The sequence below is a fragment of the Sander vitreus genome, chromosome 3, assembly GCF_031162955.1.
Source record: "Sander vitreus isolate 19-12246 chromosome 3, sanVit1, whole genome shotgun sequence".
Classification (NCBI taxonomy): domain Eukaryota; kingdom Metazoa; phylum Chordata; class Actinopteri; order Perciformes; family Percidae; genus Sander; species Sander vitreus.
Window position 1 is genome coordinate 29,278,922 of NC_135857.1, and position 25,019 is coordinate 29,303,940.

The 25,019-nt window shown below is 39.4% G+C and overlaps 4 protein-coding genes across 6 annotated transcripts in view; 2 read left to right on the forward strand and 2 right to left on the reverse strand.

The window, feature by feature from the left end:
• snx19b (sorting nexin 19b) overlaps positions 1–7,568 on the reverse strand; it is a 44,653-nt gene extending 37,085 nt beyond the window's left edge. The window contains exons 1-5 of one of the 2 annotated variants that reach the window (XM_078246869.1): positions 7,488–7,568; positions 4,379–4,661; positions 4,016–4,210; positions 1,925–3,172; positions 179–377 (exon numbers count right to left, since the gene is read on the reverse strand). In XM_078246869.1, coding sequence (XP_078102995.1) covers positions 179–377; positions 1,925–3,172; positions 4,016–4,210; positions 4,379–4,661; positions 7,488–7,525 — 1,963 coding nt within the window. In that variant the 5' untranslated portion in view covers positions 7,526–7,568. Of the gene's footprint in view, positions 1–178; positions 378–1,924; positions 3,173–4,015; positions 4,211–4,378; positions 4,662–7,302; positions 7,437–7,487 lie in introns of those variants that run through there. The other variant, XM_078246870.1, reaches the window with a different exon arrangement.
• A 2,233-nt stretch (positions 7,569–9,801) lies between these two features.
• On the forward strand, positions 9,802–18,820 carry il4i1 (interleukin 4 induced 1). 2 transcript variants are annotated; one of them, XM_078246872.1, is made up of 8 exons: positions 9,802–9,909; positions 10,736–10,841; positions 11,251–11,465; positions 11,606–11,718; positions 13,719–13,920; positions 14,027–14,095; positions 14,184–14,320; positions 16,549–18,820. In XM_078246872.1, exons 2-8 carry the CDS (start codon positions 10,811–10,813, stop codon positions 17,315–17,317), a joined length of 1,536 nt encoding a protein of 511 aa, XP_078102998.1. In that variant the 5' UTR covers positions 9,802–9,909; positions 10,736–10,810; the 3' UTR covers positions 17,318–18,820. The 2 variants fall into 2 exon arrangements, with proteins under 2 accessions (XP_078102998.1, XP_078102997.1); XM_078246871.1 differs by lacking the exon at positions 9,802–9,909 and adding an exon at positions 10,193–10,385.
• Positions 18,821–19,745: 925 nt separating this feature from the next.
• On the reverse strand, positions 19,746–21,980 carry timm8b (translocase of inner mitochondrial membrane 8 homolog B (yeast)). Its single transcript, XM_078246873.1, has 2 exons — positions 21,755–21,980; positions 19,746–20,186 (listed from the first exon to the last, which is right to left on the reverse strand). Exons 1-2 carry the CDS (start codon positions 21,854–21,856, stop codon positions 20,019–20,021), a joined length of 270 nt encoding a protein of 89 aa, XP_078102999.1. The 5' UTR covers positions 21,857–21,980; the 3' UTR covers positions 19,746–20,018.
• A 1,019-nt stretch (positions 21,981–22,999) lies between these two features.
• Positions 23,000–25,019, forward strand: part of sdhdb (succinate dehydrogenase complex, subunit D, integral membrane protein b) — a 12,627-nt gene continuing 10,607 nt past the window's right edge. The window contains exons 1-2 of the mRNA XM_078246875.1: positions 23,000–23,107; positions 24,338–24,448. Of these exons, the coding sequence (XP_078103001.1) occupies positions 23,059–23,107; positions 24,338–24,448 (160 nt within the window). The 5' untranslated portion in view covers positions 23,000–23,058. The remainder of the gene's footprint in view (positions 23,108–24,337; positions 24,449–25,019) is intronic.

Genomic DNA, 25,019 nt, shown 5'->3' on the forward strand with positions numbered 1-25,019 from the left:
AACCTGCAAATCCAGGTCTGTTTGTAGGCCATGCATGGATTTCTCCAAGCCAGACTAAAGCTAACTAGGCCACTGTGCGGAGGGTCCACATAGCAACAAAGGGTTTCAAATGTTAATTTAAGTACACTGTTAAAAACACTGTCCAATAATCCAGATCCAACCATCAAATCCATCATACCTTTAATGAGTTTCCGTAGTTCTGTTTTTTCTTCCAGCCGTGTTTGCAGGTTGAGGAACTCGCTGTATCGTCTGTTGACCATGTGATAGGCTACCGGCTGAATGGGTGATGGATTCTCACTACCTGACGGAACAACTTCAGCATCCTCAGATCCTGGCTGAATGCTTTCTGGGTTCTCACAGCCCATTGCTGTCTCATACTGAAAACAAACACAACAAAGTATAAGGCTTGTCATATGTTGCAGATTCCAATCACAATTTATATTGTGTGTAACATGTTGCTGTTGGTGACACAGTTTGTAAAATGTCTTAAGGTCTGATGTTGATATTTGTATTGTGTATTTAAGCTACTGCCAGTTAATACGCCATTGTACCAATATTTAATAATATTATTAATTATTATTATTATAATAATAATAATAAATATATATATAAAAAATATTTTTTTTATTCCAAACCAAGACAGTTTTAATCTTAAAAACGGGGAAACACAAACTCTCCATTGAAACCACAGATGACAATAATATTTAAACAGTTGTGCATTAAATACTGTATGTCCAAAAAGTTAAAGATCAATTCTGATATTATTTTTTCCTTCTAAATTTAAAATGTTACGACTAAACAGAAAAAAGATTATGTTAAAGATCAACATCAAAAAATAGAGTTAAAAAGTCGAATGAAATCACTATTTTCATTTTCATATGGTCTTTTATTTCTATTTGGTAATCTTACATTTTTTATTTCTTAGAGCTGAATTTAAGTAATTGCAGTGATATGGGTCTTACAACAATAGAGTCAAAAATGCTTCGCACATTGCTCCATGGTACTCAAGGGGGTAAGCCAGCCTCTACAAAGCGTACCTCCTATGGCGCCATTTTGATTCTACCTAGCACTCACCCGCCGTTAGCATTCCATTGACTGCCATTCATTTTGACGTCACTTTGACAGCGAATAACTTTACATCTGAAGCGTTTAAAGACTTTATTTGTCCATTGTTTATTTCTAAAGAAACACGACAATGCATAAAAGGCTCCATTACCTTGTATCTCACGTTATGGCTCCGTAGCAGACGTTTTTGTAAAAATAGGCTAACGATTATGTCATAACCACGCGACTTTCTGTCGCATAGTAGAGGAATTACCGTATAGTACAGGAGAAGATCTCAGGGAGTTTCAATTTACATTAGCTGTTTAAGTTTAAAAACTGATGTTAACTAGCATTTTAGTTAGCAATAATTAGCCTGTGCCTATGTTATCTCCTTACATATACCTCCGTCTCTGCAAGATTGGGAATGATTGAGATTTCTCTTGGCACAGCTACCAGAAGACTTACAACTTTCAGACAGGTTGCTCATGTCACATTTACGTCTTCGAGCTCAGTTGGAGGCTGCGCAGTAACGCTCAGCACTCACCGGAAAAGTGCTTCTAATATCCTTCACTGGTCTCCGTCGAAAACAACGATGTCACTTTGTCCATTTATTTAACTGTCTATGATAGTGCTTGCTAGTAGTCAAAAAATATTTTTTCATTTTTAAAGTTGTCTATGACTAAGTTTGTCTTTGGGTTGTAATCTTTGGGCCTTATATCATCTTAGTGCCACTAGAAGTGCACACCACAGAATAACTGGATTACAAAGATAATCATGCTGACATGTTGCAGATGGAAAAGTAAATTTTCACACATGAACAAAAAATGTACTAAATGAACAGAGGAAGGAGAAGCGGATATAGAATATTTCATCTCCTTACTTTGATAGTGTAAAGAGTGTAGGGGTGTGAGCCGGTGCCGCGGTGTTCCTTAGCTGTGATGGTACCACTGATGCGGAGGTTCTGGATGATGACTGGTCCATCGGGGCTGCTGAGGGGCTCAAAACTGAACGACGGTATAGGGGAAGACCCCTGCAATGGACTGCCTACAATCAGCTCATTAGGGTTTCCCAGCCCAGTCTGGTCTACTCCCAGAAGGAGCTCTCTGGCTGGATTTACTAAAGGGGAACTGCCCTCTCTCTCCAGGTCCTGGAAGCTAATGTTACTTGGAGTCCCCTCTGCTGTCCTAACGGATGTGAGGTCGCAGCCATTAGGCCCTACTGATTCGGAATTCACTAGGACTTTAGGGCAAGAGCCATCCACTGGACTGGGGAAAACATCCTCCAGGTCCACACCATTATTGCTGCTGTCAACAGATGTGGCACATTCCTTCCGTTTGTCATACAGGCCCTCCCCTTGGCCTATCATGACCAGGGAATCAATGGAACTTTGTTTATAGTCCGCCAAGGGAGAATCCAGGTCGGAGTCACTTTCCTGGTAAAATGGGTTTGTCTTGCTTTCTCTCATGAAATGCCTCAAAAAGGACCGAGTAGGTTCCTCTTCTTCGGTGTTGTTCTGTGGACAGTCCACCTCCTCGGAGTCAATCACATCATACGTGGCAAGCTCAGGCGTGGCCGTTTCTGTGTCAAGGACCACTTCGGTCACGGCTCTTAGTGGAGGGACTTCATTATTCTTTCGAGGTGCCTGTGTTGTCTCTTGTAGTGAAGCGAGCTCTGATTCAGCAGGTGGTGGTGGTGGTGTTAGTGGTGGTGATGAAGCCAGTGGCTCTGCTGTAATTGGCTCCTTTGGTTTGCTGGACTTGGCGAATATTTCAATCAGGAGAATGTTTAACCAGTCAGGGTCAGACAGTTTGGCAATAAGAGGGAGCATTACGTTGCAGGTGATAAGCTCTCCGACAACGAATCGTCCGGTGCGGCTCTCCAGGTGCGGCGATGGCACCAAAACATGCAGCAACAAATCTACGACTGCTCTGGTGTAGCTGACTTCCACTGTGTCACTGGTCATGGCAAGATGAGGTGTGGTAACCCTGGAATACGCTTTCCACAACTGCTCGCTCTCACTGCTCCACCTTGCGTACAGAGGCGTTTGCTGCTCGCTCACTAGCTCCTTGGCTCTGATGTAGTCCTGCAGGTGGCAGCCAAACAGATTCAGGATCCTCTGGGTCAGCTCCTGCAGTGATTCAAAAAGTTATACATGTCCCATTAAAGACCATTCAAATCTGAATTTTCTTCTTTCACAAGCAGAAAACTGAGACCGTTTCTTTCAGTATCAGCATTACTATATACTGTACATATACTATTGAATGATGATTCATCCTTGGCATTTTCAACCAAACAACTATTTGCTATTTGGTGGTTTGACTGCTGCAAAATATGTGAAACCCCCACATTCTTTCAATAATGTTTGATGGCTATATGTTTTTCTTGATATCATTTCTTTTGGGGGGTGGTTATAAAATGTTGGCAGGGCGGGAATCAACACAATATATATGTTGATATGAAGTTATACTAAACTATCTTGCTGCACCTGCAAAGTGTGGATGGATCAAGTGTGTCATAAAATGGTCACAAAAACAAATAATTCAATACATGGTGGCTTATAAATAAGTATAATTGGGGTTCCTATTACATGCTGATGTAAAATAAAGAACTATTTCATTTTTGTTCCAAACTATAGGCCTTTGCACACCAAGTCAATTATTATTTATTTTCATCCAAAAATGTTGAAATGAAACCACTGTCATTTTTTCTCCAACTGTAGAGCTATAAGCCATAGTTGCCTGAAAGACAAAAAACAGAAACTGATGTTTGTTTCTTTTCTCTCCTCTCTAATTTTTGATTTTTCCTTGTGAAATACTATAGATTATCAGCTCTTAAGGCCTCTAAAAATCTAAGAAAGAAAACCCTTTTTTGTTTGGTCACATTGACACCAGAACCTGTGATGAATGGTCACAAGGCAAAGAGGGCATAGACAGAACAGACAGAAAGCTTCAACACTAATGTTTTTAAGTACCTTCCTGTTGAGCTGTCTTGCACGTATTTTCAGCTCCATGGCCATAGAGATCATGGCATCTTGAACCTCTGATTCAAAACCACTCTCTGAGGACACAGTGGAGTACCAGGAGGTGACAAAGTCCCTGATGATTTTCTTTACTGTGTTGTAAATCTCCTGGTCCAAGTGATGCTCATCCTCCACAGATAGTGGAACCTTAAATTGAGTAATGACAAAATAAGTGTAAATTAGGTAATACAGGTGTGATATGGGCCCTCGTTTCCCAAAAGCAAGCAAGGATGAGATTACCTTAGCCCAGAAACCAGTTATGATCGTGTCTGTAAAATGTAAAGTGAAACTAACCACAGTTAAATGTACATGTACCTGCTGCAGGGTGATAAACCTCTCCAGGTGAACCACGCTATTGGACTCCAGGACGGCCTGCGAGCCGAGCCAGCCACCGAGCACTACCAGCAGACTGGTGAACACGCACAGCAGCCAGATGTTGACCAGCAGGTGGAACAGCAGCAGCCATGCCAACACCACACCAAAGCCCAACAAGCTCCTTTGTCCCAACACCTCAGCCATGGCACCGTGGGGTTTACTGTCTGGCTTGACACACTCAGGAAGAGATGTGGAGATCATGCATGCCAAAGCAACATCACACCTTGAAAAATAAAACCAACAAAATTGTGAATGTGCATGGATGTCACCATGTTTAGCAGTGTGAATTAAACCAGCAAACTATATTTTTTTTATATATATATATATATATATATATATATATATACACACACACACACACACACACACACGTGTTGCAATTACCCATGGAGGGGAGTGCCACCTACACCTGTCAGCCTAATTATACAGTGGGGGAAAAAAGTATTTAGTCAGCCACCAATTGTGCAAGTTCTCCCACTTAAAAAGATGAGAGAGGCCTGTAATTTTCATCATAGGTACACTTCAACTATGAAAGACAAAATGAGAAAAAAAAATCCAGAAAATCACATTGTAGGATTTTTAATGAATTTATTTGCAAATTATGGTGGAAAATAAGTATTTGGTCAATAACAAAAGTTCATCTCAGTACTTTGTTATATAACCTTTGTTGGCAATGACAGAGGTCAAATGTTTTCTTTAAGTCTTCACAATGTTTTCACACACTGTTGCTGGTATTTTGGCCCATTCCTCCATGCAGATCTGCTCTAGAGCAGTGATGTTTTGGGGCTGTCGCTGGGCAACACAGACTTTCAACTCCCTCAAAAGATTTTCTATGGGGTTGAGATCTGGAGACTGGCTAGGCCACTCCAGGACCTTGAAATGCTTCTTACGGAGCCACTCCTTCGTTGCCCGGGCAGTGTGTTTGGGATCATTGTCATGCTGAAAGACCCAGCCACGTTTCATCTTCAATGCCCTTGCTGATGGAAGGAGGTTTTCACTCAAAATCTCACGATACATGGCCCCATTCATTCTTTCCTTTACACGGATCAGTCGTCCTGGTCCCTTTGCAGAAAATCAGCACCAAAGCATGATGTTTCCACCCCCATGCTTCACAGTAGGTATGGTGTTCTTTGGATGCAACTCAGCATTCTTTCCCCTCCAAACACGACGAGTTGAGTTTTTACCAAAAAAAGTTCTATTTTGGTTTCATCTGACCATATGACATTCTCCCAATCCTCTTCTGGATCATCCAAATGCTCTCTAGCAAACTCCAGACGGGCCTGCTTAAGCAGGGGGACACGTCTGGCACTGCAGGATTTGAGTCCCTGGCGGCGTAGTGTGTTACTGATGGTAGCCTTTGTTACTTTGGTCCCAGCTCTCTGCAGGTCATTCACTAGGTCCCCCCGTGTGGTTCTGGGATTTTTGCTCACCGTTCTTGTGATCATTTTGACCCCACGGGGTGAGATCTTGCGTGGAGCCCCGGATCGAGGGAGATTATTAGTGGTCTTGTATGTCTTCCATTTTCTTATAATTGCTCTCACAGTTGATTTCTTCAAACCAAGCTGCTTACCTATTGCAGATTCAGTCTTCCCAGCCTGGTGCAGGTCTACAATTTTGTTTCTGGTGTCCTTTGACAGCTCTTTGGTCTTGGCCATAGTGGAGTTTGGAGTGTGACTGTTTGAGGTTGTGGACAGGTGTCTTTTATACTGATAACAAGTTCAAACAGGTACCATTAATACATGTAACGAGTGGAGGACAGAGGAGCCTCTTAAAGGAGAAGTTACAGGTCTGTGAGAGCCAGAAATCTTGCTTGTTTGTAGGTGACCAAATACTTATTTTCCCGAGGAATTTGCAAATAATTTCATTAAAAGTCCTACAATGTGATTTTCTGGATTTTTTTTTTGTCATTTTGTCTCTCATAGTTGAAGTGTACCTATGATGAAAATCACAGGTCTCTCTCATCTTTTTAAGTGGGAGAACTTGCACAATTGGTGGCTGACTAAATACTTTTTTGCCCCACTGTATGTAATTTTGCCTTGGAACCCAGAAACCAACCACTGTTCATGCTGGCTATGTGTATGCAACTAGTTTCATTAAAGAAAGATGTAACGTTATTAGGAATATGCAACATCGAAATCAAGTACATAACTAGCGTTATTTAACACTTCCTTCTTTCTTTCTTTTTTACCGTAACTGCGGTTGACCTCAATAATGATAAACAACTAATTTAATTGGACACCATTTGCAAAGCCAAAACATATTCATGTTAGCTGCTAGTTTGCACGACGTCTCGGTAGTAAACATGTTTGCTAGCTTGATTATCTACCCAGCCAGTGTTCAGTCACACCATTATTATTTGTTTCTCTGTATTTATCAGTTCTAATAACCTCCACCAGCTAGGTAACGTGTTTTACTAAATATAGCCCTGATACCTAGCGTTATCTGCTCTGGTGATAAAGGAACCAAACCCCGCTCAGACATTTGATAATTCACTGCTTTTTTTGTTGCATGGAAAGTACACGCCGGATCAACTTGATTATAAGAGCTTATTGACTCCATTACATGCAACAGAAGAAAATTCGGCATACAGGTTATTCGACCTGGAGAAATGTATTTCAACATAATACCTACTTTACGATTAAGTTGACGTTTTAATGACTTCCTCCGTATCCACCCTCGCTAATTCGCTAGTAGTGGAAGAGGACGATAAATGAAACACGGGCCTACAAGTCGAAATATCGATGACACAGTTGCTTTTTGATGTACTGCATTCATGCCGAAATAAAGAGAAGATCATAGCCATTTGTTTGAGGTCTACAATAATGTCCTCTGACGTGTCACTCATCGCCAAAAATCATACCTACCTTAAATTGGTACATTATTGGCTAGAGGTATGTAGCGTGAGGCTAGGAAACAAGAATGGAAGTATCCTAGCTAACTACAACTTTACAGATCGCATCGCGGGTACAGGGCATCATGTAAAATGTCGCCCTTTCGTAGATACACATTTAAATAGCTGCCTATTTAATAAAAGAGAAATATATTTAACCTGCAAGAGCTGTCATGGCACGGACTGGGAGGTCTCATGAGCGTGACTACTGCTTTGTCTGGTTTGTTTATTTCCTGTATAATGACGTCACGGTGTTATGTTCAATGCTTTGGAAGCGCGAGAATGAGGTTGTCCCAAAAATAAAATGAAGTAGGACCTGAAAGTATGACCTTATGTCACTTAAAAAATATAAAACACGGATTGACATTCAACAACTACAGCTCCCATAAGGCTTTGTAAGTGGCTAAGACTCATGAGATGTGTTGTTTCATGATGATAAAATGGTGGCATTGAACAACTTTGTCTTTAAATTCAATTTACCAGTGATGCTAAATCATAGACCGTATAAAATTGTGTGTAATTATTTACCAGGTGGGGCACTACAACTGATGGTTATGTTAATAAGGAAGAAAAGAAAAAGGGAAAACATTTTCACCTTTAAAAAGCAGGCATTTTGACTTGTCAAACACAGATGCTGCAACATTATTACACTGTGTTTAAGGAATGCTACAAGAAGTTTAGGTATTGAGGCTTTGGTCTAAGCATTCGTTTTTAGTGTGTAAGCAATGGGCAAAAACTGTAATAAGGAAGAAAAGAAAAAGGAAAAGCATTTGCACCTTTAAAAAAGCAGGCATTTTGACTTGTCAGACACAGATGCTGCAACATTATTAATTGCAGCTTTGCCTTGCAGTTATTGCTGGATCAAAGGAACCATTAAATGCAATTAGTTCCACCTATCAGTAATTCAAGGTGCACAGCTGTGCATTAAAGGTATAGCATATGTGATGCTAATTCAATACACTTTTTTTCAAATTCAGCGAACATCTTCTCCACCTAGCTTTCTTTGCTATTTGTCCTGAAATGCTGGTCATTACCCCGTAACAGCTGCACAGTGGCGATTTTAGACCCTTTTTAGGGGGGGCTTCATCTCAGTGCCCCTAAACATTAGAATAATAAAAAACAAATGATTATTATTATTTTTATTTTTTTTTATAAAAAAAATAAATAAATGTTAGTGCTTCAAGTGAGAGATTGGGAACTTGTCTGTTAGTGACAGAGGGCAAACAATTACAGGTTTAATATCCTGTATCGCTTTCACCAATACAATGCGCCTGTAACCCAGTGAAGGAAAGTTTTATTTTTTATTTTGTTATTGTTTACACCTACTTTCGTAGTTTTTTCATATGTTCAATATTTTGCATGTATCCTCTGTTATAATAATAAATACATATATTCATTGTTATCCAGTGAAATTACTGATTAAGCGGGGGGCACTGTATCCCTGTCACATTCTCATTAGGGGCTGAGCTCCTCTAAAGCTCTAATCCTAGCATTGCTCCTGCAGCTGCGTCTTGTGGAAACAATACATCCTGTTAGATTAAGATAATAAATGGGCGCACTGAGGCAAGTGACATATTGACATACTGCCAGTCTGCTCATGAACCACTAATTGTTACTCCAAATACAAATAGTCTAAAAAACATTCCTACCAAACTTTAATTTAAACAAATAGATAGGGCTCATTTTTAAAAGCTGCCTTCCCATATCTGCAGCAATAACTACAGATCCCATGAGACATGCCAATGGCTATATAAGATTTTTGTTGTTTGTAGCAACTTTTATTGTATTTTTAGCAGTCCAAATGTGTTTCATACTATGCCATCATAGTAGAGTATTGTTGCTCAGTTCGAAAACTCTTTATCTATTTTGATTTCTCACGTCGATGGCCTGACCTTCAAAGCCACAAAAGAAACTAAAGTGGTACAACAAGGCGTGGCAACGTCTTCTCACTGAACTTGCAAAGCACATGAAATACCCTCTGCTGTATTCATATTACAAAAGTGTCACTCAACAGCGTGTTGACTTTTGGGCTTGAAAAACAAGCTACAGTATGCTGCCAAAATCTTGTAATGTCACACAACGGTACTTAATTGAACGACCAGCCCATCATGAAGAAACAATTTGAATCGTTTTTTTTGTTGTTGGTTTTTTAGAGTGAAATAAGAGGATGTAGTTAAGCGTCTGTCTTTGAGGCTTCTACTGAACCAGCAACCAGACTGTTCAGGTCCAAATGAAGCCAAAAGACAGCAGTCCACTGGAAATCTCGAAATTGTAGAGAGACACATCCTGCTCCCGTATGTGTTCTGTCTGAGGAAAAGTTTTCTCGGGAAATTCTATGTTATGCCTTTTCTGTTTCTGTTTCTTTTTATCGATTTGAATAAAATTACAACCAATTACATGGCAACTGCTGTCCGGAAAATGAAAGTTGGCTTCTTTTCTTTTTTGTTTTTTCTTCTTACTTTTGCTTTCATTTACTGCAGCCTATAAAAGCTGTCTACTTGCTATTGTCTATTGGCCACAGAAAAAGTTGGATGAGTGGGACTGCTTTATTTTGGCAATAAAGACCATACTATTTTCACAGGTAAGCAACAATTTCAATAAATAAATAAACAAATTGGAAAAGGATATTTTTAATAGAAAAAGAAATGCAGATGTGGAATGTGTTTTTGTTAAGTATGTTTAACGCAATGCAGCTTTAAATTTGACAATTTTGGATAGCTCTGAATGAGCACTTTCAGGTCAGATATTGAAATTAGTGAAGATGGAGGAAATGAGGTATGCTGGTGACTAGTATACCCTCCCTAATCTAATTTGTTCAGTGTGGTTGACTCTCGAGCCGGTGTGGGAAAATATTTCTGTAAGTCCTGAGGAGCCACACAGTCCCTCATTAAAATGACGTTGTGTGCAATTTCACACATACTACACATCCAGGTTTTCCAGGCTGCTTTCGTATGCAGAGACACAGCGTAGAAAGTTTAGCTTTATCAGGGACTCAGTCATTTCTCCTCAGTCATGCAGAGGCTTATGACAACTTACGAGACTTTACCTTTGATAAAGGTGAGTGGAATGTAGCGATAGTCTAGTCTGAACTAGTTTTAATCCTCTTCTCATTTTAGATCATTCATTTATGCAATTAACTAGTAAGCAAACAATAAACCAATCACTTTCTTTCTTTGCTTATTGTAAACTCTTGAACAGCGTGTGGATTTTCCCAGTGTGGGATTAATAAAGCTTGTCTTATTCTAGTCATGTTTGTACCGAATTCAATTTCAAGTTCAATTTTAAAATTCTATTTTTTTCTGTTTAAAATACAAACACATTCAGTTCAGTAAAATATGTACTTGTTCATTATAATAACGCCTGAGCGTTTTTCCCCACTAAATTTGTAACATGCTTGTCTTTGGTAGGTTTCTTTTTCCTCTAATAGTGTCAGTATTAACAGTCAGAGGAAGAAATCAAAACTGTGGAGCTCCATTCTCAAGATGATCCCTCACATGGCACTGTGCAAACTCTGTACGTATTAGATCAACTGCTATTACATATTACATTCATTTAAAAGTTTAATCGGTTTTGTTTTTAATTTCATAAATTATTAAATTAACCGTTGACGTTCAAGTGAATACAACCATTATTAAAACCTGCATCATGGAGGGGAGACCTACTTGTGCAATACAAGTGGATTATTGTGAAAATGCAATATGATTAGGATCATTTTATAGTATTTGTCATAAACCCTTTGTTCTATTGTGATCTGTATGTGATTCAGTGATGTCTGTCAGGCCAGCAGGAAGAAAAAAAAACTGAAACAGGAAATTGGTGGTTGCCTAGGGTTTTTTCAGTTTTAGCTGTTTGCTCCTCTTCTGCATTTGCCTCATTATGCTTTGGATTCTTCACTTGAATTGATATTATCTTCCTTTGTCAGTTCCTCTGGTTCTAGTCGGGGTTGTGGTGTTTGCTGTGAGTGGGATCTTTGGAGACCCCCTGTTTGAGTGCCTCCAAGACACTGACTACAGTGAGCTTCTCAACATTGTGGATAAAGGTCTTCCGGCCACTAAGACACCTCGTCATGTAGCAATCATCGGCGGGGGCATCGCTGGACTGACCGCTGCAAAGTTTTTAGAAGATGCCGGACATAAGGTAAAGTCATTTAGAGCGAGGAAATAACTTGAATAACTCTAACTGAAATGTTACCATAAACAAACATTTCCTGAGTGGATAAATATGATACTTTACCTACATGAAAGTGTATGTAATATGATGATTGTGTGGACAACAAGGTGACCATAATAGAAGCCAGTAACCGTATTGGAGGACGTGTGGAGACCTTCAGGAACAATAGAGAAGGCTGGTATGCAGAAGTGGGTGCCATGAGGATCCCTAGCTTTCATAAGTGAGTACAGTAATGCTTTGTCAGTCTCATCTAACTGTCTGCTGTGACATGAATGTACTGATAATGTTAAACACACTTTGTTCCATCAACAAATAACTACAGTAACTAAGTACTGAAGTACATTTGCATTTGCACTGGCCACGTGGCCATAGGAACTGGTAGGAGGGGTGGGGATTCAGAGAAAGTTGTCTGAATGCCAGTGTAGACCTTTTGTGATGCTAACACAACCATTTCACAAGGATGTCAACAGGTGTGGTTAGATGGCTGTGTAAACACAAAAGACCTTTTGTTATTATAGCACAGCCATCTAACCACCACAACATTTTGTTATGATACCACAGCCATTTAACCTGCTGCTGCTCTTTTTAATCAAGCAGGTAGGCCTACCTTCATGTGTGCATGTACAAATAACTGCAGTAATCCACTTTTCTATTACATATTTTATTTATATCAAAGTAAAACACAACACAGCAAACTTTAGAGTGCAAAGCTAAACTTAAGACCTGTTTACAAAAGTAGAAGGCATGCTAAACAGTGAAGTTAATACAATATTAAAAAGATGTGGAAAAGGGAAAAGGAAAAAGGCTGTGCCCTGAAGTAGGAGCTGAAAGAGTTACAGGAACTTAATAACCCCCAAATTGGTCCAGTCAGAACACGAGAAAAAAAGGGTTCTAGGAACGTTATGTTCTAGGAACTGCAAAAAATCCCTCCGGTCGGAAAGGGACTATTGACAGCTGTCCTAAGCGCAAACTTGACATGGTGATGTACTAGTTAGCTGGATCATAATCTATCATAATAGACCATATACTTACTGGCCTACCTGAGACTGCATCGTAGGTCTATACGGGTCCTGCAAGTCCCACAATGTTACATTGTTCTACAAAGAAAATATGACAGTTAAGATAGCTCCTTTGAATAACGCCTCACTCAGCCTACACTAATTCCCAAGGCAAATGATCTGCTTTTTAACAAACGCTATCATGGCATGCATTTACATATCTAATCAGAAATGACACAGGCCGGTACGTTTGTGCCACACACACACACACACACACACACACACACACACACGCACACGCTCACACATGCACGCACACTCACACACACACACACACACACACACACACACGCACACGCTCACACATGCACGCACACTCACACACACACACACACACACACACACATTACAGTGCAGTACAGTAACAGTACAGTAGCTAGCAATCGTTATAGATAACAGTTAGCTAACATTAAATGCAGAATTACATAGTAAAGCTTTACTTGTGACTAAACACAACAAAACAACAACACGTCTGGTAACCATGCTCGTAACATACAGCATAACAAATATGAGCAACACTTTATAAATCTGGTATGACTCCAGTTGTGCCACTGTTTAGGGTGTCTGTCCTCAAAACTGAAACTTACTTAGATGCTCCACTGAACGTCTGGCTGTCACTCAAAAACTCATTAGCCAATGGGGACATACCCTTGAAAGCCCTGCCCACGCAAGAGGTTTGTGTCAGAAGAGCAAACACAGCAGCGCAAAGGAGGGAGCTGAAAGTGTGAGCACAAAGCTGACAGAGAGAGCAAAAGTCTGATCAGTCAGAAAGAAGCAGAGGGAACTGTAAGTAACAATTAAGAGACCATTCGTTTACAAATAATTTGTTTGCAAGTTATACATTTTACTTTTGAGATGACAGTTCTTTTGCTTTAGTGAGTGATTTTTTTATTTTTTATTTAATGGCACAATACATATTCCATTCTCCATCCTTTCTCAGCACAAAACAACATACAGACAAAGTTGGATTGAACGTGTCAACTTGTATAAAGTGATACTATGTAAATGTTAAGTTTACAGCTTGTTGCCCTGCCCGCAAGTGGCAATTAATAAAATCAACTAAAGCAGCTTCAACTAAATGATCTAAATATCCACCACTGGTCTTGCCTAAAAAGAAGTCAAGTCTCTCTTGTAACAAAAATATTTAACATCTATTCCACAGAATTCTGCTTTCCTTTGCCTCAAAATTACAAATTTCCTTAAATCACTTCATCCAAGATGACATCAACACCTACTATTTGGTAAATGGAGTGCTACAGAAAACCTATGCTGTGGAAAACAACCCTGGTGTGCTCAACTACAGCTTACATGAAAGGGAGAGGGGGATGTCAGCAGCTCAACTCTTCAGTCAGACACTCTGGAAGGTTTGTATACATCCCACACATTTCCGGTATCGTTATTATTTTTACACAAAGTATTTTTTAACTGCACAAGGATAGGAATGTGTTTTTTATTGTAATATGTGCACAGGTGAAGGATGACCTGAAGAAAATGGGCTGCAGTGCCATGTTGGATAAATATGATGCATACACAGTGAAGGTAAAGATTGATAATTTTGACTTTTTCACACAGGTCTTAGTTTAAATCTGAATGAAAAATTTCACAGCATACATTTGATTGCTGACAGGAATATCTGGTGAAGGAGGGTAACCTGAGTCGTGGTGCTTTGAGGATGATCGGGGACATCCTGAATGAAAACAGCCTCTTCTACACATCACTGTTAGAGATGCTGTACATACAGTCAGACATCAATGACAACACTGAGTAAGTCATATTCATTTTACCATTTACATTGTGTGTCTGGCAACACGGAACCTGCAGACCTAGCTTTGTTTGGTTGTCAGAGATTGAGCATCTGAACTCATTGGTGGAGTTAAAAGTCAGTGGGCAGTAGCGAGAAAAGCTGGTGTATTTTGTTAAGGGTAGGGCTGGGTATCGTTATATGATAGCCATCACTTTTTGTTTTTTTTCTGGTTCTTTCCTTGCTGTTTTGTTTTATACTTGTTAGACAGTTTATGTTTCTTTTCTTTTCCTGTATGTGTCATGAAATGTTTTAATATTGTCTGATTTAATGTTGCTAACACAACCATTTCACAAGGATGTCAACAGGTGTGGTTAGATGGCTGTGTAAACACAAAAGACCTTTTGTTATTATAGCACAGCCATCTAACCACCACAACATTTTGTTATGATACCACAGCCATTTAACCTGCTGCTGCTCTTTTTAATCAAGCAGGTAGGCCTACCTTCATGTGTGCATGTACAAATAACTGCAGTAATCCACTTTTCTATTACATATTTTATTTATATCAAAGTAAAACACAACACAGCAAACTTTAGAGTGCAAAGCTAAACTTAAGACCTGTTTACAAAAGTAGAAGGCATGCTAAACAGTGAAGTTAATACAATATTAAAAAGATGTGGAAAAGGGAAAAGGAAAAAGGCCGTGCCCTGAAGTAGGAGCTGAAAGAGTTACAGGAACTTAATAACCCCCAAATTGGTCCAGTCAGAACACGAGAAAAAAAGGGTTCTAGGAACGTTATGTTCTAGGAACTGCAAAAATCCCTCCGGTCGGAAAGGGACTATTGACAGCTGTCCTAAGCGCAAACTTGACATGGTGATGTACTAGTTAGCTGGATCATAATCTATCATAATAGACCATATACTTACTGGCCTACCTGAGACTGCATCGTAGGTCTATACGGGTCCTGCAAGTCCCACAATGTTACATTGTTCTACAAAGAAAATATGACAGTTAAGATAGCTCCATTGAATAACGCCTCACTCAGCCTACACTAATTCCCAAGGCAAATGATCTGCTTTTTAACAAACGCTATCATGGCATGCATTTACATATCTAATCAGAAATGACACAGGCCGGTACGTTTGTGCCACACACACACACACACACACACACACACACACACACACACACACACACACACACACACACACACACACACACACACACACACACACACACATTACAGTGCAGTACAGTAACAGTACAGTAGCTAGCAATCGTTATAGATAACAGTTAGCTAACATTAAATGCAGAATTACATAGTAAAGCTTTACTTGTGACTAAACACAACAAAACAACAACACGTCTGGTAACCAATTGTTTCGGATTTCGGGAAGACTAGCTGATCATCTAGCTAATGGGGATCTTATAATAAATTAAACTAAACATCCATCAGGTGGACACAAACATGACTCCAAGTAATTCAAATGTTGCTCTGTAACTGCTGGATGTGAGAATGTGTAAAAAGATGTGTAAAAACTGGTTGGAAATGAGGTTGATGAGAGCAATGAGACTGAACCAAAACAGCTAAGTTGCTGGCCTTAAAAACAACAATGCGCTGAAAGGCACTAAAACGCTTTGCAGAGCTGAGGGGAACTGCAGAGTTTGGTGATAATGAATAATGAGTGACACCTTTCACATGATGCACAGTCATTTGGTCCATTGTTAAAAGATAACGTCACCCTCAAAATGATATATTTGTACATCAATTACTCACCCCGTGATACCTTAAAGCTATAATGCGTAGTTTCTGTCGCCCCCATGAGGAATTCTAAGTAATGACAACAACACTGTTGTTGCAGCCACATGACACAAGCCTTCCGTATTCGCTCACGCGCCCCCATCCCTCCTCCATGCAGTTGCTAGTAGCCAAGGAGGATAAAAAAAAACACGACAGACTCTTTAGAAGAGGTCATTATCTTCACTCGAGTTTCTGCACGCAAAAGTCGCCGGACGACACCATGTTGTAAACATAGCCGTGCTGAGAAATACAGAGAGTGTTTTGTTAAGCTGGTAGTCTTAATTAGCTTTGTATCAACTCATTTGGCAATGGCTTGAATGAAACGGACGTTCATTGATACAAAAAACGTTTGGAAGAAAAGAGTAAAGTATTGCTTTAATATAAAAAGGAGTGTAGCTGTAATGATGAATTGTGATTGAGAGGTTTTTATTAGGTGTTATTTTTCAGGTACTACGAAGTGACAGATGGTTTTGACCACCTCCCAAAGGCTTTCTATCAGGTGTTAAATGCCACAATCCTCCTCAACTCCAAGGTTAAGCTAATCGATCAAACAGACGGCACCAATGTGACAGTAACATACCAGGACTGGCATAATTCAGGCGCCCTGACCAACCTAACAGTGGACTATGCCCTGGTGACGGCCACAGCCAAGGCGACCGTCTTCATTGACTTCCAGCCACCTCTCTCTGGGAACAAGATGGAGGCCCTGCGCTCAGTTCATTATGCCAGCTCCACCAAGGTGGTACTCAGCTTCAGGGAGCGCTTCTGGGAGAAAGAGGGTATCCGAGGAGGGAAGAGCATCACAGACCGACCTTCTCGCTTCATCTACTACCCCAGTCACAGCTTCCACGGTACAGCTGCGGGGGCCCTCCTGGCGTCCTACACCTGCTCTGATGATTCCACCCTCTTCCAAGGGATGAACGAGGAGGAGCTGATGGCCGTGGTCCTGGAGGACTTGGTGAAGATCCACGGAGAGGACATCAGGCCTCAGTGGACAGGGGGGATGGTGAAGAAGTGGGGCTTAGATCCTTACAGTCTGGGAGCCTTCGCCCTGTTTACACCCTACCAGCAGGAACACTACGCCAGAGACCTCTTCCAGAGTGAGGGACGGGTGCACTTTGCAGGAGAACACACAGCCTTGCCCCATGGGTGGATTGAAACTGCCATGAAGTCTGCACTCAGGGCAGCTAAAAATATTAACAGCCTTACAGTTTAGTTGTATGTGCAATTATTTTGTTGTGTTCCTCCATATATAAATATACATAGGTTTAGCAGTACATCTTGTGAACTTGTCCCATGTCTTGCCTGTTGTCAGATATAGTCAGCTATGCATAGCCAGGGTATTTATGAAATATGTACTTCACATGTACTTCACTACTTCACATTTTTATTAACTTGTACTGCCACTTTTAATATCCTATCAAGGTCTCTTTCATGATTTTGTTTGTCTGTTTGTCTGCTCTTCATGTTTGCATATATGTATCAAGAAAATGGCTATAATCAGTGTTGCTTGGCTGTGATTTGTTGCTTGCTTGCATGGCTACGTGTACTGAATGTGGATACTGGATAATGTACTAATGTCTTTCTGCTTCCTGTTGCTCGGCATGGCTTCTTGAGAATGCTTATTTTGTTGCTGTTGGTATCTTTTTGGTGTCTTGTTGTCTTTTAACCCGTACTGATGTCTTGCTGTTTCCTGGTGCCTCAAAATATATCGCCAAAGGACTACAGTTAAAAATGAGCCTGCAGGCTAACAATACCACTTTTACAAAAATGTTGATTAATGTGCGTTATCCTTATAGATAAAATTAATTAAATGAATACTGGTGTATCAGTGCCCCTCTAATATGATGTATATTTTGTTTTATGTGCATATTTATTGATTCAGTTATGTTTTCTGTATTTCTTTTGATCGTAAGTACAGGGCTTGTCTATTTACTCCATAAACTGACATTCTGATCAGACCACAGAAAGATTAGCATAATTACAAATTGAATTATTCCCATGGTCGTCATTTGCAGGCCTTTAGTTATTGTCTAATCAATTCAACTCTACACTGAATACGTATATGATTGTGTATATAAGAAGCATTACGAAATACTTGCTTTTGTTTTGAAAAACCCTGATGAATGGAGTTCCTGATGGTACATTTCTGTATGTTTTATTGTATTACAGCTATTTTATATTTCAGTTACTTCATTTTACTTTTAGGTTGAACAAGCAAGTAAAAATATTTGAATGATTTACTTTCTTTTAATGGTCAGATTTTTGGAACTAAAAGCTTGTGTAAAAAGAGAAAATATGTAAATATCTAAGATAAAACAAGTTTTCTTACTTATTGACAACAGACTTCCATTTTGTAGATTTTTTTTCCCCCAGGAATCCGTATGGAAAGACTATTGTTGTATTAGTACTGACTTCTTCTCATACTGGACTTTAAAATATAGTTCAAAAACATGTCGTGCAAATGCATTTGCCAAGTGTTTCTACCTGTTATATATTTGATATTGATTCTTTACAATAAATTTCACAAAGCCAACACCCAAGTACTTTGCTCCACAAGAGATTCCAAACTACACTTTGTTGTAACCCTAAGATGAAAATCATAATACTGACCTGTAATGGTTTTCGTATACGTATTTCTTTCTTCTATTGTATTAATGAGCAACATTTATTTATTCTAATATAAATATTAAAGGTACACTGTGTAGTGTTTGAAGTATTTTATTAGCTAAAATCAATGTCTTCATTCATAAATATCTCCTCATTGGTGTAAAATTACCTCTGCCTATCATCTGACTTATCCTCGTAAGAATTTCTTATCTGTATTTACATTGGACGGGCAAGTCCAAGGAGGCTTCCATGTCGTTCCGCCATTTTGAAAAACTATAACGGCTTAGAGGGACATGAAGCACTAGCCTACCTGTCTAGCTGATCCACGACGCGTTTTCGTTCAGAGCCAGCGTCACGTGACTGAAACCAGCTGAAACGGAGATCAGTGAGAGGCGCTTGTCACTGCCCCGGTAAATTTGAAAGCCTGCACTGCCCTTTAGTTCATAATGGAGGATCATACTTATGCCGAGCCACAGGAGAAGGAATCCTCGTCACCAAAAAAGCGAACATTGGAAGACATGTTGTCATAGCTTCTTGGTACATAACGGCTACCGTAGTTGCAACACGCATTTGAAAAAGCGAGGCGCTAGAGAGCACTATTCCTTTGAATGCAAAATACAATTTCACCGCTAGACGGGAGACATTCCTACACAGTGTACCTTTAAATATAATTTTGTCAGGATAAATTTACTTCCAAAGTTTATTTGGTAGATATTTGGCTGCCAAATACAGAGGAAGTGTCTTAATAAAATGTAGTAATCCCTTTATGTGTGGTTAAGCCATTTCTTTAACCATCATTTGAAAACAATATATTATTCACCAACGTTGTTGCGGTTGTCTTTTTGTAAAAATTCTAATCAGTTCACCTTTCTATCCTTTCTCCACCCAATGATTGACGATACTGGAACGACACAGAAAGTGACAAATCCAAACTCGTAACTGAACCCAGATCTGTCGTTGAAACAGTCGTGAGTGGGCGCTCTGTTCAACAGTATTCCACATTTTGTTTAGTACATGAAGGATCACAGACAGGATAGTGAACATGAACACACTGTGTTACTTTACTAACGTCACACTACATGACTCCTTAATTCAAACAGGTACGTCTTGCTGCCATTTGCAGCTACAAACATGCAGTTTTCCCATTTTAACTCATTTTGGACCGCTCAAGCACCACCCGTCGAAAGCATGAACAGTAAAAAAACAACAACACATGTCCTCCACACATAATCTTCCATCAACATGTTGGGAATACAAACATTGCATCAATGTCATTACACAGTCCAGTTAGCGTCTATAGTCCATTATTAATGAGCACCCTTCTGCACCATCTGCGTGAAGCGGTTGGTGATGCTCAGGGTGGTGTCGATGAATCGCTCCACACAGCTCACCAGGCACGTCTCGGTCCGGTAGTCCAGCTTCGAGCCCGGACTGTCCACACACTTGTCCCAGCAGACGTCAGTGAAAGTGTGCACCTGGAATAAATAGAAATGGTTGATTAATAACTGATAGACAGTCTTTATATTTTCCCTACCATTATAAGTCTTAGGTGCAGCACCCGAGCCGTTTTGGTCAGCACCTAAGCTGAATGAAATGTAAATGACACAGTGATAATAATGGTATGATGATATGTCAAAATGCATATTTTTCTATTGAAAAAACATCACATTTTCTTAAGGAAAGACCATTAAACCCCGCCGCCAAATATGCGCACCCAAGTATTCGTTAAACCCAGGGAAAACACTGTGTGTGTGTGTATATATATATATATATATAAATAATTCTTATATAATGAATGAGTCTTGGTGATGTACTTTTGAACATATAGCAGAAACAAACTTTTCAGACAACAGAACTGATTATGGTTGGATGAATCATGTGACTGGGCCTAGAGCCCAACCGATTACTGACATTTCAGCCAATATTTGTTAACATTAATGTGTAGCAAAAACATTTTTAAGAAGTAACAAAATCCAAAAGCACACAAGCTAGCAACACAATTATTTTTATTAACATTTTTTCCCCCCCGTTTGTCAATTTATTATGTAATAATCTAGATCATGGAGCGTGGAAAGTGGAGCTTGTATCTCGCAACAAAAACACTTTATACCTAACGCACAGGGCATTATTATCCTCATAGAAAGTTATTTTCTTTTTACATCTGAAAGACAACAGACTTCTCTTCTCCTTAACTGTAACATTAGTCATGATACAGATTAAAATGGTAAATGAATGACCACCAAGTAAAAGAAACATCTTTCTGATTAATGATAAAAGTAGTTGTATGCTTCCTTTACTACTTATCAGACCTACAGTTACTAGCTACTACATGTCCAATCATTTTAACTAGATGGTGAATTTAAAACGCAAAATCTACACTTGGTGACGTTAGTGATATTACACCTGGACTCTTTTTTATTTGTGGTGATGATAATAGTGGGATCAGCTTCAGCTTCCAATCACCAACAATCTGATTGGAACAATCTAATACAGAGATGTGTTGGTCCGATAAAAGACTTGTGTATCCCGGCTTACGTGCAGTTTAGTGTCACAAATTATTTTCCAAAAACGGAGTGTCCCAAATGATGAGGGTCTTATTTGAGACAGGGTAAGGTCAGGGTCAGGGGTAGGGTTAAGGTTAGGGGTAGGGTTAAGGTAGCACAGGTGGTTTAGCGGGTTCATAATTAATTAAGGACAATGTATGGGGAATGTGGGACACTAAACTGCACGTAGGACATTGTATGGGGAATTTGTGACACTTAACTGCACGAATACCACTGAGATATATGCTCCATAAATATGACACAATGAAACTTTCTAAAACAGATGCTCTTCGGTGTCACGCTTCGGTGTCAAAATAAAGACTTCGTATTATATCATGTTCTACAATTAGCGTCGTCATTTTGTCAAAAAGCAAAGGAAGCTTGAATTGGAAGATCTTTCAGGGAAGTTTCTCAGACAGAGAGTGGTTCATTTTCCTGAATGGGGCCTCCCCGTCACAGCTGAATGCTAAAGGGCCGAATAGCATGCTCGGCATACACACCTGGGCCTGGAACTGCGCTTTCTGTTGCTCTATCGCGATCATACGCTGGAGCTCCGTCGCCTCTGCTTTATCCGACGCACTGAAATTATCAAAACTGTCCATTGCGTTATTAAATAGTTACAGAACAACTCTGTATTCTCGTTGACAAGGTGCTGAGATGAGACGACCTTTGGGTTTCACCGCGAGTGAGCTTTCCTGCACTGTATCTTCTTCCTATTAGACCTTTATTGGCGGTTGGCGTCTGCATTACCGCCACCAACTGGTATGGAGTGTGGATCAGAACATCTAATATGTACAATATTGAAAAAAGATAAGATAAAATAATAATGATAAATAAAAATTAATTAAATCTTTTCAATCATTAATTTGTCTAAGATACAGAAATAGTACTCGATAACACTCATTCCTTGAGGTTTTTTTTTTTTTTTTATAGAATATTAGACTGTACTTATATCTTTCTTTGTGAGGTTTTGAATTAAATGTCTTCTTTCTTCCTCATATTTCTGACTATTTAGCATAATATGCCATCTATTGCTTCTTCTTTTGTACTATTGCAGCATTTCTCCTGTGTAAACTGATAATTCATCACTAAACTATATCTTTGATGCATCTGTTCCTGCGGCTTGTCAAATACCACTGATGTACAAATCATATGATTTGCGACGCACAGAGACGCCTCCTCCCTGTGTCATTTGTAAATCGGTGTGCTAAATGTGACGCAAGAAGTGACGCTAACAAAGATATTTTTTGTTTAACAGGAGCTGCATCAAAACACAAAAAGAAAGAGTTGACCCAAAATATTTACAAGCACGTTTTCCCTTTCAGATTTTTCATAAGGGGTGATAATTCTGTATGAAACACAATCTACACATAATTTCGGTTCAGTAATAATATTTCATTGGTTAGTCAAGGTTTTCATTTGATTATTCTTTTATTTTCATTTACCATCTTGTTCCCCTTGTATATGAACGTATGTGAATGCATAATCATACATAACGTAGGCCTACTGTATGTGTATACACCTTTTTATAGGCTACATGCATAGTAGCCAAATGTTTATGTTTACCTTGTTCATCTTTGTTGTCCTTGTTTGTAGCTTTATGTCTATTTCTGTGTGTGTTCTTTGAGAGCAACAAAAAGTCAAAGAACTTGTACAGTATACACACTTACTTGGCCATTGAAGCTGATTCTGATTCTAATCTGAGATGAAACGCTTTGCTGATCTTCTCAAACATCCAACATCTTTGTGCCGCTGACTACTCAATATCTACATCCGGGTAACTGTGCTGGTGACCTTGATTATCATGGCGGCTATCGTCAGGTTGGGTTCTGTGTGTCGCAGAGGAGTCAACCGTGGGTATTTCTATTGTCTGTTTTCAGTGTTTCTGTCTTTTTTGAACATATGTGCTAACTTAAGTGTGAAAGCATGGCGTTTTGACAGAAGGGAGGTCGAATGTGAACGAGCAAATCAGGTCTGGCAGAGACTAGGCTACTACTTTCAAGTTCACGACTTTAACAAGCCAGCCTTTAGTGCACGTACCATCACCATAACTTAACGTTAATTAGCTAGCTAGCTAATGGCGAGTAACCTTAACTGAACACCGTAAACATTGATGCGCACTGAGAGGGAATTGGAATTTGCTACCATGATGACATCACTGTTCATGACGTTGTTACTCGCACGCCAAACACTAGTCAGAAGCTTGTGAATTACAAGTTAACACACTTAATGACAACATTACCTACCAGGTAAAACGTTCAAATAGATATGCTCTAAGATAACAAGACTCCGTTTTTAATTCGGCATATATAAATCAAACCAAAGACCTCAGCATAGAATCTGTTTTTTGTAAAAGTTCATGTTAGTTTAAGACTGCTCGCCATCGCCCTCCTTTGACTGTTTGGGTCAACTGTTTCCAACTGTAAAAAAAAAAAAAATACCATCCTCTTAAAAGAAAAATCCATTGCCATCCAGCACAAATTATATATCAGATATTATTTATGCTATTTCTAAGGCTGTATTTGCGGAACGAAAATTAATTGGTTTGAACATCCCCTAAATCTGTTTTAATGCTGCTAAGAGTGCTTGGTACGGAGCTCCTAAAGGGACATGAGCGAAAAAAAAAAATCTGAAGTTTAGTTTTATGTGCTCACATGAAACTTTCATGTGCGCACATGAAAGTTTTGCTCATGTCCCCTTAGTGGCTCCGTAGCTTGGTCTTACTGTTATAAAAACATATTTTAAAGATAGAAAAAAGACACTTAACATTAATATTCAGCATGGGGGGAAAATGTGGCTGACACTAACTTAGCTTTTAATATATCATATGTTAGTGACAGAACAGAGCAGATGTTAACATCTTTATCTTTTGCCTTAAAACATTGTACGTACATTGTGTGCTGAGTAGTCTCGCATTGCCAGACCTATCTCCACAGTGCCGCGCTGAGTTGATGATGTGCTAAAATAACATAGTTTATAAGATTGTATTATAGTTTTAGTTTGTGGTTTACAGTTCATGCTGGGATTTAAATTTCATTATATGTGCCCATTTGGAAATATAATTTTTTGTCTTTTCTCTTCAGCTCTGTTCTACCAAAGCACTTTGTTGGCCAGGCCGCTGGTTGTACCACACAAATACCAGGAGCAGCCCTACCAGCTGACAGTGAAGATTCATGCGTCACAGGCTCTGTACGGTCAGTGTTGACAAATAGAAGTACGCAGTAGTACATACAGTAAATAGGCTACAGGGAGTATACAGAAACACAGGAAAACCTTATTATACAGTATTTAGCAAACCAACAGTGTGACATACCACAGCCCCGGAAATTACCACAGATTTAAACACCTGTGACACAGTTTAAACAAGTAAACATTATAAGCTACACTTTTCCAACCAAACTATTGTAAATGATGTTTCATTAAACCAAGTAATGCTCACTCCAAGTATCATAAAACAATACATAGGGTAATGCATGTGATATGTTAAAATGGTCAAAGTCCAGCTGACTATACACTGGTTGCAGAGAATGTACCAATATTAATACAAATGAACAGGAAAGGGAGTCTGATTTGTGTCAAACTGGATCATTTTGATTAGTTTTTGCCATGTCTTTTCAGTAGAGTGTGTATGTGCCTCCCAGTTTGCAGAGAGCAGTTTTGTTTTTTTGTTTTTTTCCCAGTTTGACATGACAGCTGGTGGCTGACGGCCTTTATGGTGTAGGGCTGGTGTTTTTATTATTATTATTATTATTATTCCATATATAA